Here is a 16592-nt window from a genome sequence, read left to right as displayed (position 1 = left end):
CTAGGGGCCAAACCAGTTAATTCTAGGCTCCTCAAACGTTTACTTTGTGTGGTAAACACCAATGCATATATAAACCCCTACTTCTAGGATGTAAGCTCTGATGAGAAGGGCCCTCTTTTCTCTGGTTTTCCGTTTCTTTCTACCATTGCACCTTCTGCTGGGTTCTTAGCATCTCTAAGCCAGTTTCTCTACTCCTGGAAAGAGGTTTACTTCACGCTGGCAACTACTTGTCACTTTATGCTTAATATCTTATATGCTCTTAGTTGTTCTGCAATATTATTTACTCCATTAATTTGTAGAGGTTTGCTCATTTTGTAACCATGCACTGTGTAATTATGTATTACTCTTAGCTGATTGTTTGAAAAGTTATTTGATGCTATGCTTTCTTTTAGTTTTTAGGTTTAGTATTTATATTAATTGTATTTTATAAAAATAAAAGTTGTTGTTTTGGTTTTTTTTTTATAAATCAGACCATAAATGATGTAAATAATGGTTTAATTTCAGAAACATTTGTTGACCATTTATAAATACACTAACAGATGTAAAAATTAGGTCAGACTTCAGTACAGTATCTTGAACAAAAATTACAATGATTTGCAATGAAGATATTATATAGCAACATCAAAAAGGGGAGAAAAAACACTTGCCCAATTTCTTCCTTTTCCGAGAGTAGCAAGAATTGGCTCAAATTAAATATTTGCTCAAATTTGCAGGTTTACATTTGAAAGTGGAAATTTAGGTTTGGAGATAAAATTTTAATTGATTTGTTGCAGATATGTAGAATGTCTTACATGTGGACAATACAACAATCAGAAGTATACTAAAATAAGTATAAGGAGTGTCATGGGAGAATATTCCTTTGCATTGTGTGCAGAGCTAGATTTTAGAAACCAGAGGTACAGCTTTAGACGTATTTTACAATAACCAATTAAGAACACATCAAATATTAAACAGATCATTACAATTATCCAACATAAGAATGGTTAATGTTGAACGGTATTGATGTCTTTTATATGCAGTGTTACACAATTTTTTGCTGTCCATCAAACTTGTTGTTTTTGTAACAGACTAATGCACTCAAGACCAAGCTGACAGGAGACCGTAAACATTGTTTCTCTATTAAAAATGAGACCAATAGGGCTTATGTAATGTAGTCTTCGTAACCAAATTCATTATAGGTCATCAATATCTTATATACAAAAAAAAAATGGAGAGCAGCCAGTCTGACAGGGTATTTAAATACTGAAGAAATGTACCTTAATTTCAATCCAATAGATTGTAAGCTTGCGAGCAGGGCCTTCTCACCTTTGTCTGTTTTACCCAGTTTGTTCATTAGTTTATTATGTCTGTCCCCAATTGTAAAGCGCTACGGAATATGTTGGCGCTATATAAATAAATGATGATCCATTATTCGCAAAGTTAAGTACAAAGCTGGGCTGTCAGGTTGACCGACTTTCACAATGCAAACAGCACTTCCCCAGTGGCTCATCCTGAAGTGAAGTATGAAGCTAGGTTGTTGGGCTGAAAACCCACATAAGTTTCACGATGGAAACAAAGGAAGGCTCAACAATGATCCTCTGATGAACCACCGTTTGCAACAAATTAATAACTCTGCAATAAAAGGATTCAAATTAAGATAAGTTTCTCCAGTTTAATAAACCCAGGAAGTATATGGATGCTTTCTTTTTTTTTGTACTGATGTTAACGATAAGGAAGCTGCGCACAAGCTAAAGATCAATCATTTCATTACTATGTGATGATCAAGCCAGCCATCTGACCCATTAACAAAGTACTGCAAGACAGTCAGAGTTGGAGCTTCACAAAATAAAAGCTTAAAGGATTTTTTTTTATTTTATTTTTTAAAATAAATCAATAATGCAAATGGCTCTTGTAGACTACAATAAATGAGCACCTATAATGGAAACATAACCTGATATTTAAATGCAGCTTTATTCAAAACACACAGATACAAACACTATCAAAAGCAATGTGACTAAAATACAGTACCTTTTCATTTTGTACATAAAGTAAAACTACATAATAAAACTGTTTACATCTTTTCCCCCATTCTATAACAAAAAGGATTCACTTTTTACATATGTATTTACAAGTATGAAGACTAAAACAGAATTTCCTAGGTATGACAAGACTTTCTAGTGATAGAAAACAAAATATACAAGATCTGGCTGCCTGAAGAACTGAGTAAGGCACATGTAGACAATATTTAAAGCGAATAATTGGAACGCAATAGAAAACTACAGTCACTTATTCAATGTCATACATGGCCCCTATAGGAGCAATTTAACAAACATACAAAATTCAGTTATTAGATAAGCAACATGAATTTTCACCTGCCAATTTTCAATACTGAAAGTAAATTAAAGGGAGATTAACTTTTAAAAAGATTAGCTGCTCAAAATGTTCCATCATTAACCTAGTTTGGTTAAAATTGCCACTTTCATTTGAGGTGTTAAAAAGTTTTTCGGAAGGAATAACGCTGGGTGGACAACCAAGAAATCGGACTGCCAGTTTGGACAAAACTGGCCATGAAGATTTCTTCAAGTTCCAGTAAGTTAGTGGATCACAGTTATGCTCAAGCACCTCCTCTTCTAAATAAGTCAACACAATATCTTCAGGTAATTTCTCTTTTAAATTCTTAGTTTTTTTAATATTGGCCATAAGTGACCATATATTGTCATCCTTGTGGTTAGGTGGTGAATGTTTGTTACACCCATTAAGAACAGGTATATCATCTGAGGTAGAATTTAGTATTTCCAGTTCCCTGATTAATCCTAGTTTATATTCCTCGGCTTCTTCCTCTGCAAATAAGGATGCTTTGTACCGAGGGTCCAAAAGTGTTGCAAAAATGTATCTTGGATCATGAAGTGTTGAGGATAAGCGGCAGACCATAGCTTCCTTAAGAGATTTAAGCATGGTATCTATCCCCATTGTTTCCTCAAACAGCATTTCAATCTTTCTGTTAAGAATGTGAATCATTGGAATTACCTGACTTAAAGTAGCCGTGTGCATGCTCATTTCTTTACTGGCAGCCTCAAAGGGTTTCAATGCATGGCAGACTGACTGCATGACCTCCCATTGGTCACAACTAATCAACTCCCTGAAACTGCACTCAATTGACATTTCATCAATGGCTCTTTTCTGTTCAATTAACCGTTCTAACATGTGAAATGATGTATTCCATTTTGAGGGGACATCTTGAATTAATGGATGTGGAGGCAATCCATATTCCTTTTGCAGCTCTGCCAGTTTTTCCTTTGCCTTTGTTGATCTGTGAACACGTTCACAAATTTTTCTTGCAATGCTCAGTAGATTTTGGACCATTCTTTGACTCTTAATGGCCTCATTTACAATTAGGTCAACAGTGTGTCCAAAACACTCTACACTTGAATGATCACTTTCATTTAAAGTTTTTCCTATGCTATGATTATCTGTAACAGTGATACCTATCTGAAGCCCAAATGAAGTTATCCAGGACTCCCACAAGTATTCTAGATGTTTTTGAACACTGATGCCATTATAGTCACAATCAATCTGGGAAACGTGTAGAAGTGCTGAACAATGATAATCTTCACTGTGTGGCTTGAAAGAAGAATCAAATGTAACCCAGTGAGCAGTAAGAGTTAGGTATTCTCGTGTCTGACTGCTCATCCAGATTCCTGCAGTAAAATGTATTACACCACTCTCTGCTTCTTTTAAGTGCGAGACAATTATGTGTTTCACATTCTCATACATATCTGGAATTGCTGTTCTAGAAAAGTATGATGGGGATGGTAATGAATATTGAGGTTGAAGGTATTCAAGAAGTCTGTTGAAACCAACATTATCTACAAATGAGTAAGGTTGAAGATCAAGTGCAATCATTTCAGCTACAAGACTTGTGATTTTTTTGGCAACAGGATGACAGTCACTAAATTTATCATTGGTTTCATCAAAAGAGGAGGCAGAAAAGCCAGCATTTACTGACAGGTGCACATCACCAGACGGTAAGGCTTCTGAAACACCATTGTTTTGAAGCACATTGTTGTGAAATCGCTGTAAGTGTCTCAAGAGACAGCTGGTGCCTAAATTGGTTGGTTTCTTGCCTCTGCTTATTGTGCGTCCACAGTGCATACATATTACTTTAGTTGAATCTGCAGAACAAATTGAGAAGTGATTCCACAGTTTTGAGGTCTTCTTGCTGTTTGAAGGATAAACAACTTGATTATCATGATTTGCAGCAGTTGACAATTCAGTCATTTTTGAGGATGAGCACTCCGCAGATGCTAAGGTAGCATAAGGAGAATTAGCCAGACTTACGTCAAAGCTTTTTTGGTTCAAAACAATTTCCGGATGTCGCCTATACAGATGCCTCATCAAGCAACTTGTTCCTAAATCTCCCTTTTTACCTCTGCTGATCATGCAATTACAATATCTACAAACTGCTTTTAAGCTATCAGTTGGTGATAATGTAAAATGGTGCCAAACTTCAGACTTTAATCTTTTCATAGCTTTTTTGTTCTGCTGAAAGTGGACAGGAGTCTCATATGTTGATGAACTGTGAAAATTGGACTTTTCAGGAGAAGCCAAAGTTTCACCTATATTTTCTGAGGAATGCAAAACTGTTCCATTGTCTACCGAATCACCATTGGAAACACTACACTGCAAATCGTCCGATACTCTTTCTGGAGACGAAGGTACAGAAATAGATTCTTTTGCCGTTTTTCCTGGAGAAACTGCAGCCGAAACTACTTCATTGTCAGGTGGCAAAAGAGACGGCAACAGTGTAGGGGGAACAGAATATGGAGATGGTAAACTTGTGCCCCCACTATTTTCTTGCAAAACAATTGAACGATGTGCCCGCCACATGTGTCTTATTAAGCAACTGGTTCCAAGGTCTTTCCCATTCTTCCCTCTGCTAAATTCATTCATGCAGTGGATACAAACAGCTTTTGAATTATCCAATGGAGATAAATAGAAGTGTTTCCAGACAGCAGATCTTCTTCTAGAACCAGATGAATTTTTCTGAGTTGAAATTTGCTTTTCTGTGATATTTTCCACAGTTTCATCACATTGGTTGTTTCGTAAAGATGAAGGAGAAACAGTAACCTCCTCTCTGCCATTTTTTTCAGATATTGACAAGTCTGAGGATATTTCATCTGAGGACAGCACAGACAAAGGTTCCTCCACTAATTTTTCTGGAGGAGACATTTTTGATGTATGCTTTCTAATTTTTGTAGGGGTAACATTGTTGTCCACTATATCTTGAGACTGCAGAGGTAGTACTAATGTAGGAGGAGAGTAGGAAGAAATACCTGGCATATTTCCATTTTCGGAGATGAGAACTCTAGGGTGTGCCCTTCTTACATGTCTCATCAGACAACTTGTACTAAGGTCTTTTTCATTCTTGCCCCTGCTAAACTCTTTCATACAGTACATGCATATAGCTTTGGTACTGTCTCGAGGAGAAATAAAGAAATGGTTCCAAGCTGGAGACTTTTTTCGATTGCTAATATTTTTGTTTGTAAGTATGCTTTGTGTAACAGCCTCCATTGCAGCATCATACAATGTGGTAGTATATTGTGAAAAAAGGACACCATAATCTTCCTCATTTTCAGTAGATAAAGTCTGTGAGGTATCAGCACAATGTTGATCTTTGTCTTCTTGTTCATCACTGCTTTCAACTTGTTTTAGGTTCTCAGCTTCCACCTTTACTTGTGCATCACCAGCATCACTAACTATGTCCTCTTCATGTTCAACTTTTATGTTACTTAATTTTTCCATTGTAATATTACGTTCCATTTTTGTAAAGGAGTCCTCTTTAGCCATGATCTAAAGTTGAATTTTAGTCATCGAAAGTACCAAAAGATTTCTCTTCCAAAATGATAAGGAATATGTTGTCTTCCGATGTCAACACAATTCAGTTGGGAATTTGGTCCACATGGACATCCTTTTAACTACGTCAGGGTGGCGTATCATCAGGAGGTCTTCTATGTGAGTATTATTAGAGCCATTAGGAATATTTCAGTAAAATAGTTCACCTATGAAAAAAAGCAAAAAGACAAAAAAAATAAAAAAAATTAACTTTTGTTTTACCTCTAATTAAATATAGAAATGTGTCGCAATACTGAATGAAAAGCTTATCATAGAACACATAATGACACTCTACAGAATATAGAATGTTTAAATTTAAAAAAAACAAGCAAACATGAAAATGTGGTGTGGTATTTTAAAAAAAAAAAAGATAAATTTTTTGAGATTTTAACATCCTGCATACTTGTCAAATAGGAAAGCAGCAGCACAATTATCGTAACTATTAAAGTGACAAGTCTTTTCTAAAGGTATAAACGCTTTAATCTATCAAAAATGCCAACAGAGGGGGGGATATATAATAGAATATATATCAATCCAAAACTCTTGCGACTTTTGCATCAATATTTTACTAGAAATGCACTGTATATAACTAAGAGTTTGCTGGTATAAGTCACTTTAAACTCAGACAGGCTGACTGCAATTATTTTCCTTAGTGTTCAGCCATCCCCATAGACACGAGTAATCAAGTAGGGCAATGTTGTTGTTTCCAGGTCCAAGCAATTTCCCTGATGCTGCTCCTTGTGTGGAATATAAACAATTTTTTATAGATTGTTCAACAAACAGGTCGAGCACGTTTGACCACAGATAAATATGTTTCAGTGTAAAATATCGGCAAGGAAGAGACATAACTTTATTAAAAGGTGTTCAAAAAGAATAAAGTTGGAAATGTAAAACGCGATTGCATGCAAATGAAGTTATCTGTTTAAGAGAGTCTGGTTTTATAGTACAATGTAAATTACATTTTTCTCTGTTAATGCATATCAATTAAAGCATGGATATGACAATGCATTGCAGTAATAGTACAAATGTGAAAGATGTAAAGATAAGCTTCAGCAAGATGTTGGGGGAGGGTTGTGTGTGTGAGCAAATGCAAGTAATGCCTGTAAGTCTGAAAGGAAAAGTTTGTGGGGACTAGTATATCAGTAGCTTTGGAGGTAGAATTCTTTTTTAAACAATCTGAGGAACTGAAGAAAAGAACATGCATGTCAGAGGCTGTAATGGGACAAATACTATAAAGAAGACCAAAGGAAATGTGGCTGGAGTATTGGGAATGAAGTGGACTGAAACCTTTTCACTTCCGTTTGGTCTACCCCACTTTCACTGCTGTCACCACCAAGATTAATTCTTGATGAAAACCTAATTTCTAATATAAGGGGAATGTCCATGTTTGGGCCACTACTGAAGAACTATATAACCAGTAGGAATTGCTAAACAATAGGGGCTGTCCAGAAGTGCCTAAATGAGAATGTTATTCATATGTCTTTTAAATGAAGCCCTTTGGATTTTTAGATTTTATTTTACATAACATTTAAATTAACAAATAAAAGACTTACTTCAGTGTCTGCCATTAAATATCAAAAGATTACAAATACAGACAAAGGATTAAAAAAAAATACACAAATAGTATCAAGAAGCTTGCCCAGTTTAAGATATTCAGGAGACTGAAAAACTGCCAAGTCAATACACAGCCCTTTCATGAAGCTACATTTTAAATAGACAGTTTGACCATCAGAGAAACTGCTGTGCTAAAACCACAACGTTGCTCAACTTAGACTAAAGATTGTTCACATTGTTAACCCAACTAATATAACTGATGGCAAGTACTTCTCAGTTAGGACAGCTACAATGTAACAGATTTCAAACATACAACAAAGAATGGCACTGAAGTAGTTTTAGGATGAAAAGGTATATTTCATTCCAAAAAGTTTAGTGTGTTAATGTGTACAACCACTAAAATACTTTGCACATCAATACATGATGCTGCTCCAGCTCATTTATTGTACCTTCATACAGGCATACTTACCCAGGATACATAATTGTGCACACAAAGGTTGCAAGATGGTTTATGTTACCCAAATAGAATTCAAAACCCACTGTTTTGCACAATGTTAAAGAACAACAGAAATCAATCAATTTCTACTGTACCGTTAAATATACTGCTGTCGAAAAATATTCTAACACCCCAAAGACTCTTCCATGTTGGCCAAATTTCTCACCTAAAAGAGAATGAATAAATGAACAATACATTATCAATGTTTGCATGTATGAATCAGTCATTAGGTTAGGTGACATACAAGTACACACTCTTTTAGATCGTAAAATACAGATGAAGAGGACATTGAACGGCACACAACGGGACATAATGTTTCTTGCAATTAACCTAAAAATCCCAAGCAATTCACAGCTAGACTGGGATTTGTCACAAAACACCACAGATTCTCCACTGAATCCTTAGCCATGCAATCTGCTATATATGTATATTTATATTGGCCTACGAAGCCCAAGTTTTAGATACAATATTATCAGATTTATCAGATCTGATACCCTAAGAAAATTTTGATAGACAGTGAAGATATCCCAAATTATATTAAAAGCTAAAACTTGCACAATAAAGTCTATGCTACGATCATTTACACCAGTGGTTGCCAACCTTTCTGAACTCTGATCATGTGGCACACACATTTTACATGGATTATAAAAATGAAACCACAACAATTATGAAAACTACAATCACTAAAAGGTACAATATAAATCAATTGAAGTCATAGTTCACATATCACACGCACTTTAATATCTCCTTTTAAGCTTTACCTTTAACATTCTACATTTTTGTGACAAATGTTTCAGAACAATGTGGCTGTGGGTCACTGGTATACTGGTTGCCCACTGTTTTCCCAGCAGGCGGAAAACTTCCATTATTACTGTAGTTAGTTAACGTAGTGGGGTGATGACAGCAGTTCCTCTTCCAACTGCACAGTCCAAAGCCCTCGATTATTAGCTTATTTTCGTGCATTACTGTCCTTTTTTGGCCACACCCTGTGATAAACAATATCACGTGTGGTCAGCAAAACCCATAAAAAAAGCCAAAAAGATAAAGCAGTTAATTTGGTAAAAGTTGCAAGCACATACACAAAGCAATATTTTTGGGATAATGCAAGTAATGGCAGTATTAAAAAAATCTGAAAAGTATATATTAAATAACTGCAGGTTTTATACTTAAGAGCATAGTATACATATTTATCCATCACTCCCTGGCAGTAGCTTGCCATGTCAGGTGAGGGGGGTAGGGGTTTCTCTAACTAAACAAGCAGACGGTGACTGTCAGCTGGGCTGTGCTCATATGCAGTGTGGGGACTAGCGGTCATACAGAGAAGCAGGGCCAGTCACTTACATCTCAAATTAAAGACTTGGTTTTCTAGCCTTTTATCAGATCTTATTAAGGCATAGTACTAAACATTTGAAGTAGCATTATCTGTCTCTAATGGAGTGGATAGATCATAATTTCCATATTAACTTATTTCTTTTTTAAGTTAAGCCATGTACACTTTACTACTTTCTATTACTCCTATTAATAAAAACACTATATATGTTGCTGTGAATAATGGTGGCAACAATTTAAAATAAGTAAATAAAAAAAGTGAGCATAGTTAAGTATTTTCAATGCTCAAACTGTTAGAAAAGAAATGTATTTTGTGGTGTCTAGCTTCCAAGTAAGCATCTGCTGTACAATTTAGATTTATATAACCAATAGATACATTCAACCCTCTCTCCACAAATAATTCATACAATGACATGTAGTCTATTCAAGCAGGGCATGCTTTATTTCATCTAAAAACTGCAGCTATAAATTGTTGGAAATAGTTCTGACATGGAATTCACCTACTGCAGGTGGCTCAAACTACATTCACTAAATCTTCCAAAACATCTTAAGGCATTCGCTTATGGTGTAGTGTTCCTTAATTCTTCTTTACTTTACTACTCAACGAACACAATTACAGCTCTTCTACAATAACATTTTTGTCATGATTTGGTTCTCATTGTACTGTAGCTGTTGAAGCCACAAACTAAACCGGTTCTACAAGTAATGGTAGCGGCACATTACACTTTTGAATTCTTGAATGCTTTTCTGATTTTCCGTAATTTTCTGAATTAAACGTCTATGCCAGTCCATCTTTCTTGCCATGCATGTGTGAAACCTCCTGTAGAACTGCAGTTTACACAGCAGGACTCCTGCAGTGCTATTTACTAAATTAAAAAAAGGCATGACTTCTCTTTAGATCTACTAAATGCAACTGGATTAAATCTTAATGTCCTGTGAAATGACCTGACCGCCTACAGTTTAATACTGTTGCGTAGCTTATGGTAAAATTGATATCTGATAGGAAAGACTACTTTATTTTCTATATGAGGAAGATAGATGGTCACACAACTACAATGGGTTGGGGGGAATAGGATGGTAAGATAACAGGGAGATGTCTGAAAAATCTGATGCCCTTTTTAAAGGAAAGTTCCCTATTAAGACATCAACTTCAAATCAAGTAGAACACAGTGAATTAATATCTTTGGCTAGGAACAATATCATCAAGCATGGTGGCTTAGTGGTTAGCACTTCTGCCTCACAGCACACAGGTCAGGAGTTCAATTCCTGACCTTATCCGTGTGGAGTTTGTATGTTCTCCCTGTGTTTGCATGGGTTTCCTCAGGGTGCTCCGTTTTCCTCACACACTCCAAAAAAATATACTGGTAGGTTAATTGACTGCTATTTAATGGACCTCAGTCTGTGTGTCTGTTTGTTAGGGAATTTAGACTATAAACTCCAATGGGGCAGGAACCAATGCGAGATCTCTGTAGAGCGCTGCGGAATTAGTGGAGCTATATAAATAAATAATGACGATAAAACTCCTGCCTAGGAATGGAAAAAATGATATGGAAAGATATGTTGTGGTCCATTATTCCAATCCAATATTTTTAAATAATGTGGGGCCGATTTAATTCTGCCACTAATAGCGCGGTGTTAACAGTATTACCATTAATACGGTAATTTTAACCTGGATTTTATCTCGCAGCTCAGAGAGCCGCAATTAAAAATTCACCGTTGAAATTGCCGTATTAAGGGTAATTATGCACAGTTTTACCGTATTGACGGTAAAACTGCTAATGCCGTGCTATTCTTGGCAGAATTGAATCGGCCCCTGTGTGTTTCAATTATGTAAATATACCTTCTAAATGCTGGTCTTCAGTAGTTTTTCAGTTACTGTTTGTCTTAATTCACTATAATGGAGAGGTGCTGTGGTTACCAAACAGAAGAATCTGCATAGTAACCTGGAAGAAAATAGAACTCATCAATGGAATGGTCTTAGATTTTAAGAAAATTAAACTTTTAAAACACTGTCACTTGATCAGAATCTACCGCGTGCAAGCCACCCTCCCTCACAAAATATTACTTGCTGGGACACTACAATGGAATGCAGCCAAAGTTACAATCTCATTTGGAGCATCTGCCCCCTGGGCCAGTGCTATAATGGGCTAATAACTTCATCCCATCCCCCCTTAAAATGTTCCTAATAGGCTGCAAAGTGGTTTTTATTATTAATTTTATTTGTTTATTAAAACGCCCACACCCCTTCCCAAGTGAAACAATAGATAAGTCAGACTTAGATCCATAGCTAAGGTTCATAGGACAGGTCATGTGCTAGTGACCATGTTTAATATGTTGAGTTTTAATAAACTTTATCAAATACATTAATCTTTATAGAAACAAAACTGCAGAATGTGTAATCTAGTAAGCATGCAGATCTTAACAAGTTATACAAGAAATATCTGTAAGATTTCTGAGGACAAATCCTTATCAAAATTAGTAGTTTAGAGGAATATATACATAAGCAAACATACTAGCCAGCTTTTATTGTCGAGAGGTAAAATATTCTTGAAGTAAATGTTTTTAAATGACAAGTTACCTAGTTGCAAAGTGGCGATAGAAGAAAGATGACACATACAAAGGACTAACTGATTAATTAGACCAGTACTCTACAACTAATGGTTTGCAGGCAGACCCTCCAACATATTTTAACAGCTCCAGCCTCACTGGAAGATCCACACATTTTTGGATGTGTTTGTATTTATTTTTAAGTAGTATTTGACAAAGAAGAAAACAATAAAAGTCCTCCCTTCAGGATGAAAAATATTACCAGCATCATCATTAGGTAGTACTCTGATTATGGTTCCTTGCTACACTGCAACTCCCCACTGGTCTAGGGTGCTGACCTACTGCATGGAAGACACTTTTGTGGTCTGTTACTCTTTAGACAATCAAAAATTATTCTTCTGTTACTAGATAGTGAATTTTTTAAAAAAAAGTCTGTCCAAACAAGAAAGAAATCACTATATGTTGTATAGGGTTTATATTTATAACCATAAATAAGGGTTTGTATTTATGCACTCATTTTTAATTATTACATGGTAAGGCCATATGTAAAAAAGTAAAGCTCTAATGTTGAAGGTTTTACCAACAGAACACAAATGTAACCCTGCACATATAAAAATGATAGATTTATAAAATGCTAAAGCACGCAGAGAAAAAACAAAGAAAAAAATTAAACCTGGTCCACTTGGAGCGACAAATTTTATAGGATTGTTAAATTACAGAATAGTTTTTAAAATCAACATTTTTAAATAGTCTAAAGTTAACTTTGTGTTTTAAGAGGTAAAATATCCAAGGATGGTGCTTTTAAGCAAAGGTGTTTTAAACCTCACACTAATATAATTGAACAAGAATGCCATTTATCTATTAATAGACAAATTTCAGATGAAAAAAAAAAACAAACAAAATCATACTACTGTAACAATACTCTGCTAGAATCTCATTTCACATGCACAACATTACTAACACTGAGTGGATTATTACAGTGAAATAAGTTACCAGAAGGGCATGGGCCTAGATACAATTATTTGTTTTTATTTGTTTAAATTTACTCATGCCTGCTTTTTTCCCTGTTTCTTGAGGCATTTTGGCTTTGCTTTTTAATTCCCATTTAAATTAGAAAAAAAGAAGGATACACCAACTAAATCTAAAGCAATCTAATGAGGAGCGTAGAGCAGGAAGAAAAGAGAATTTATGCTACTTTCTAGAATTGACAGAAAAATGTGATTGCATTGACAACATACACAAATGTTAAATTAAATGGTAAAACAAAAATGGTAATAACTGAGTTTAGTGTCAAATTATTGAACCACCAAGTACAGCTAGGACAATCAAAATTATCTAAAGTTTCTAATCTATCTGTTGGAAGAATGTGTAGATTTAAAAATAGATTATCACGACTGATGCATGAATGAAATCCACAATACAACTCCCAATGTTTTTTTTTTTAAAGAATCACATGAAGGTCCACTTATTCCCTGGAGCATCTCATAACAATGCCAATGTAATCAAGAGCTTGTCCAGGAGGATATTTTTCCTGTCTGTTTTAGGACTTATGAAGACTAGTGTATATTCAGGAACTACTTGCATTGCACTCCAATAATGCAGATATTTCCATGCTGCACATTCAACAGCTATGTGAACAGCACATATGGCATGAAACAGATCCATAGCCAGCGATATTTTACCGATGCTTAGTTCATGTCACTTTGTTTGGAACCCAGCATGAGTAGTTCATTACAAAGAAAAAACAACTCCTCTGAATGGGCCTTTAAAGGAATTTTATGCACCTAAAAACACTAATAATATGCATCCAAAACGCTTCCATTGACTTCATTCGTTTTGCCAGCATGGGAGTTTGTCTTATTATGAGCTGCATGGCACTATTGTGTTACAGGTGACAACCATGGATGGTGTGGGGGAGGGTGAAAAAAAATGGACTTCCACAAACCTCACACAAAGCAGAACAAAAAAAAGTCATGTTAACTTCAAATATCCCTAAAGTCTTCCTTTGCTCTGTTCACTGCAGCTCACAAGTACAACCACCTTTATAGAGGCATTATTTGTCTTATGGGCCAGACAATGAGTTGAGAAATATGCACCCGAAATAAGCATGTAAACTTGATTTATATCAAACACCTTGCTTGTCCAACTAGGAACGTGTCAACAACAACACTGTGTTAACAAGAAATGAGTCTATTAAGAAGACAACAGGTAATGACTAATATTTTCCCCTCACATCTACTTCTGGCTACTTTCATGCTATTCCAAAATAAAAATAGACAACACTCATCTTATAGCACAAGGGACACAGTACAAGACGATAACGTTACAAAACAGTCAAGGAAAAATATTCTGGGGGCTGAAGTAAACATTATGAAATCAGGCTTGTTATAACCGTGCAACTGCACTTCACAAGAGAACATACTTCTATTTATCACGGTTCGCCTATACACTGATATATAATGGCAGCTTGTAAGTACCACCTGTCCAAGCACCACAGTGAATTATTGATGTCCACCATAGTACAGCTGCGCTCTGCATGAGTGATCCTGTAACTTAGCACATTGTGACACCTTACACGACTTTACATTTATATTAACGTCTGTTATGATGTTGGGCATACCGTATTTATGTATAGACTGGGCATAACGTAATCTGACATGAAAGTGCCTCCAAGTTAGAGGACTGCACAGCAGAGCCTGTATTGTATATCTGTGTCTGTATGGACAGGCCTCGCTCGCCTCACCACTCATCAAACCGGAACTCGAGCCATATCCTGAGTCCGGGCATAGAGCTGTCCATGCGTTGTCCCCGGGCACTCACCTGGCCGCTAGGTGCCTCTCGTGTCACTCAGTGGCCGGACGGTGTTAGCAGGCCGGGCAGTCGGTTCTCTTCCCCCATTCATTAGTTTAATGCTTTGTCTCCCTCCCGTTCTTGCGACGCTCCGTCCGACGGCGAGAGGAGGACGAGAGGCGGAGCGCGGCTGCGTGCGGTTACGTCACCGAGTCAAAGGTTCTCAAAATGGCCGCTTCCTCGAGACGTCTGCCCTAGGGCGCGAGCACGCGCGGCAGCTTCAGCAAGATACTGGAACGGCCGGATCCTCGGCCCCGCCCACACCCCCACACCCATACAACGCTGGAGCATCGGGAGAGGGCGCTTCGCCTGCCTTGCGTTTGTTTTGGCAGATGGCTGTCGCGCACCACGGGGTTTCCGGAGCACTAGTGGCCTCCAGGCTGGGTGGGGCAAACAGGAACAACAGTCACAGCCCACAAGTACCATTCATACACAGGCAAGGAAGAGAGACGGCGTGTAATGTCAACTGCAAGGGACTTCGTGGTGTGGATGGATTAGACTTCCGCAGTTTAATATTTCACTACAACACATATTATCATCATCTATCAGTAACACTGTGTACTGCAGAGTAAGATATTGAGCGTCAGTGAATTTGTGATACACTGTTAGCTGCAAACAAGAGCTATGAATATTATATACAATACTCTTGTAATAACAAAAGTAAAGGTTGCCACATGTTAAGATTAAAAACGCTTGTGAGTTGGGATATATATATATATATATATATATATATATATATATAAAATATAATATAATATAGTATATTATATTATTAACCCCTATGCCAAAGCATATAGCAAAGAAATATGGTACACTATATATCAAATTGCACTGACAGTGCCAAAATGCAATATGTAATATTGTGACCTAATACCAAGAGTGTCCTAAATATCATATCATATAGGAAATATAATGTAATTAAAAGCAGTTAAAACTAACATCAATTTATTCCTAAACTGATATAACATTAAATCACTAAAAAACAATAATCACAGAGATACACTATATGGACAAAAGTATTTGGCCGCACATGTTAATTATTGAATTCAGGTGTTTCAATCAGACCCGTTGCCAGAGATGTATAAAATCAAGCACATAGCTATGCAGTCTCCATTTCCAAACATTTGTGATACAAAATGGGTTGAAGAGCTCAGTGAGTTTAAGCATGGTACTGTGATAGGATGCCACCTTTGCAATAAGACGGTTTGTGAAATGTTATCCCCACTGGATATTCCACAGTCAACTGTAGATATTATTAGAAAGTGGAAGCGTTTAGGAATAACAGCAACTCAGCTACGAAGCGGAAGACCATGTAAAATCACAGAGCGGGGTCAACGACTGCTAAGGCGCATGGTTCGCAAAAGTTTATAATGCTCTGCTGATTCCATAGCCGAAGAGTTCTGAACTTCCACAGGCATTAATGTAAGCACAAAAACTATGCGGCGGAAGCTTAATGGAATGGGATTACATGCGGAGCAGCTGCATGCAAGCCTCGCATCACCAAGACCAATGCCAAGCGTCGGATGGAGTGGTGCAAAGCACACCAACACTGGACTGTAGAACAGAGGAAACGTGTTTTGTGGAGTGACGACTCACGCTTTTCTGTTTGGCAGTCAGATGGGCGATTCTGGGTTTGTGGATGCCGGGAGAACGTTGTCTGACTGCATTATCCAACTGTGAAGTTTGGTGGAGGAGGGATAATGATATAAGGCTGTTTTTCAGGGTTTAGGCTAGGCCCCTTATTTCCAGTGAAGGGCACTCTTAATGCTTCAGCATGCTAAGTCATTTTGTACAATGCTATGCTTCCAACTTTGTGGCAACAGTTTGGGGAAGGTCCTTTTCTATTCCAACATGACTGCTACAGTGCACAAAGCAAGGACTACAAAGACATGGTTTGATGATTTTGGTGTGGAAGAACTCAGGGCCGTAACTAGGGCTGTGCGAC

At 36.8% G+C, this 16592-nt stretch overlaps 1 protein-coding gene across 3 annotated transcripts; it reads right to left on the bottom strand.

Moving 5' to 3' along the window:
• Window positions 1-478: 478 nt before the first annotated feature.
• Window positions 479-14800, bottom strand: ZBED4 (zinc finger BED-type containing 4). 3 transcript variants are annotated; one of them, XM_075208877.1, is made up of 4 exons: window positions 14618-14800; window positions 11091-11193; window positions 8017-8087; window positions 479-6038 (listed from the first exon to the last, which is right to left on the bottom strand). In XM_075208877.1, the coding sequence occupies exon 4, from the start codon at window positions 5824-5826 to the stop codon at window positions 2362-2364; it is 3465 nt and encodes a 1154-aa protein (XP_075064978.1). In that variant the 5' UTR covers window positions 5827-6038; window positions 8017-8087; window positions 11091-11193; window positions 14618-14800; the 3' UTR covers window positions 479-2361. The 3 variants fall into 3 exon arrangements, with proteins under 3 accessions (XP_075064978.1, XP_075064979.1, XP_075064980.1); XM_075208878.1 differs by lacking the exon at window positions 14618-14800 and adding an exon at window positions 14418-14596; XM_075208879.1 differs by lacking the exon at window positions 11091-11193.
• Between the last annotated feature and the right edge of the window lie 1792 nt (window positions 14801-16592).

This window comes from Mixophyes fleayi, chromosome 4 (assembly GCF_038048845.1).
Source record: "Mixophyes fleayi isolate aMixFle1 chromosome 4, aMixFle1.hap1, whole genome shotgun sequence".
Taxonomy (NCBI): Eukaryota; Metazoa; Chordata; class Amphibia; order Anura; family Limnodynastidae; genus Mixophyes; species Mixophyes fleayi.
The sequence above is the reverse complement of the archived record's forward strand: the minus strand, read 5'-3'. Positions and strand labels throughout refer to the sequence as shown.

Excerpts from the sequence above, each read along its gene's own strand:
- ZBED4 (XM_075208877.1), bottom strand. The coding sequence starts at position 5,826 with ATGGCTAAAGAGGACTCCTTTACAAAAATGGAACGTAATATTACAATG.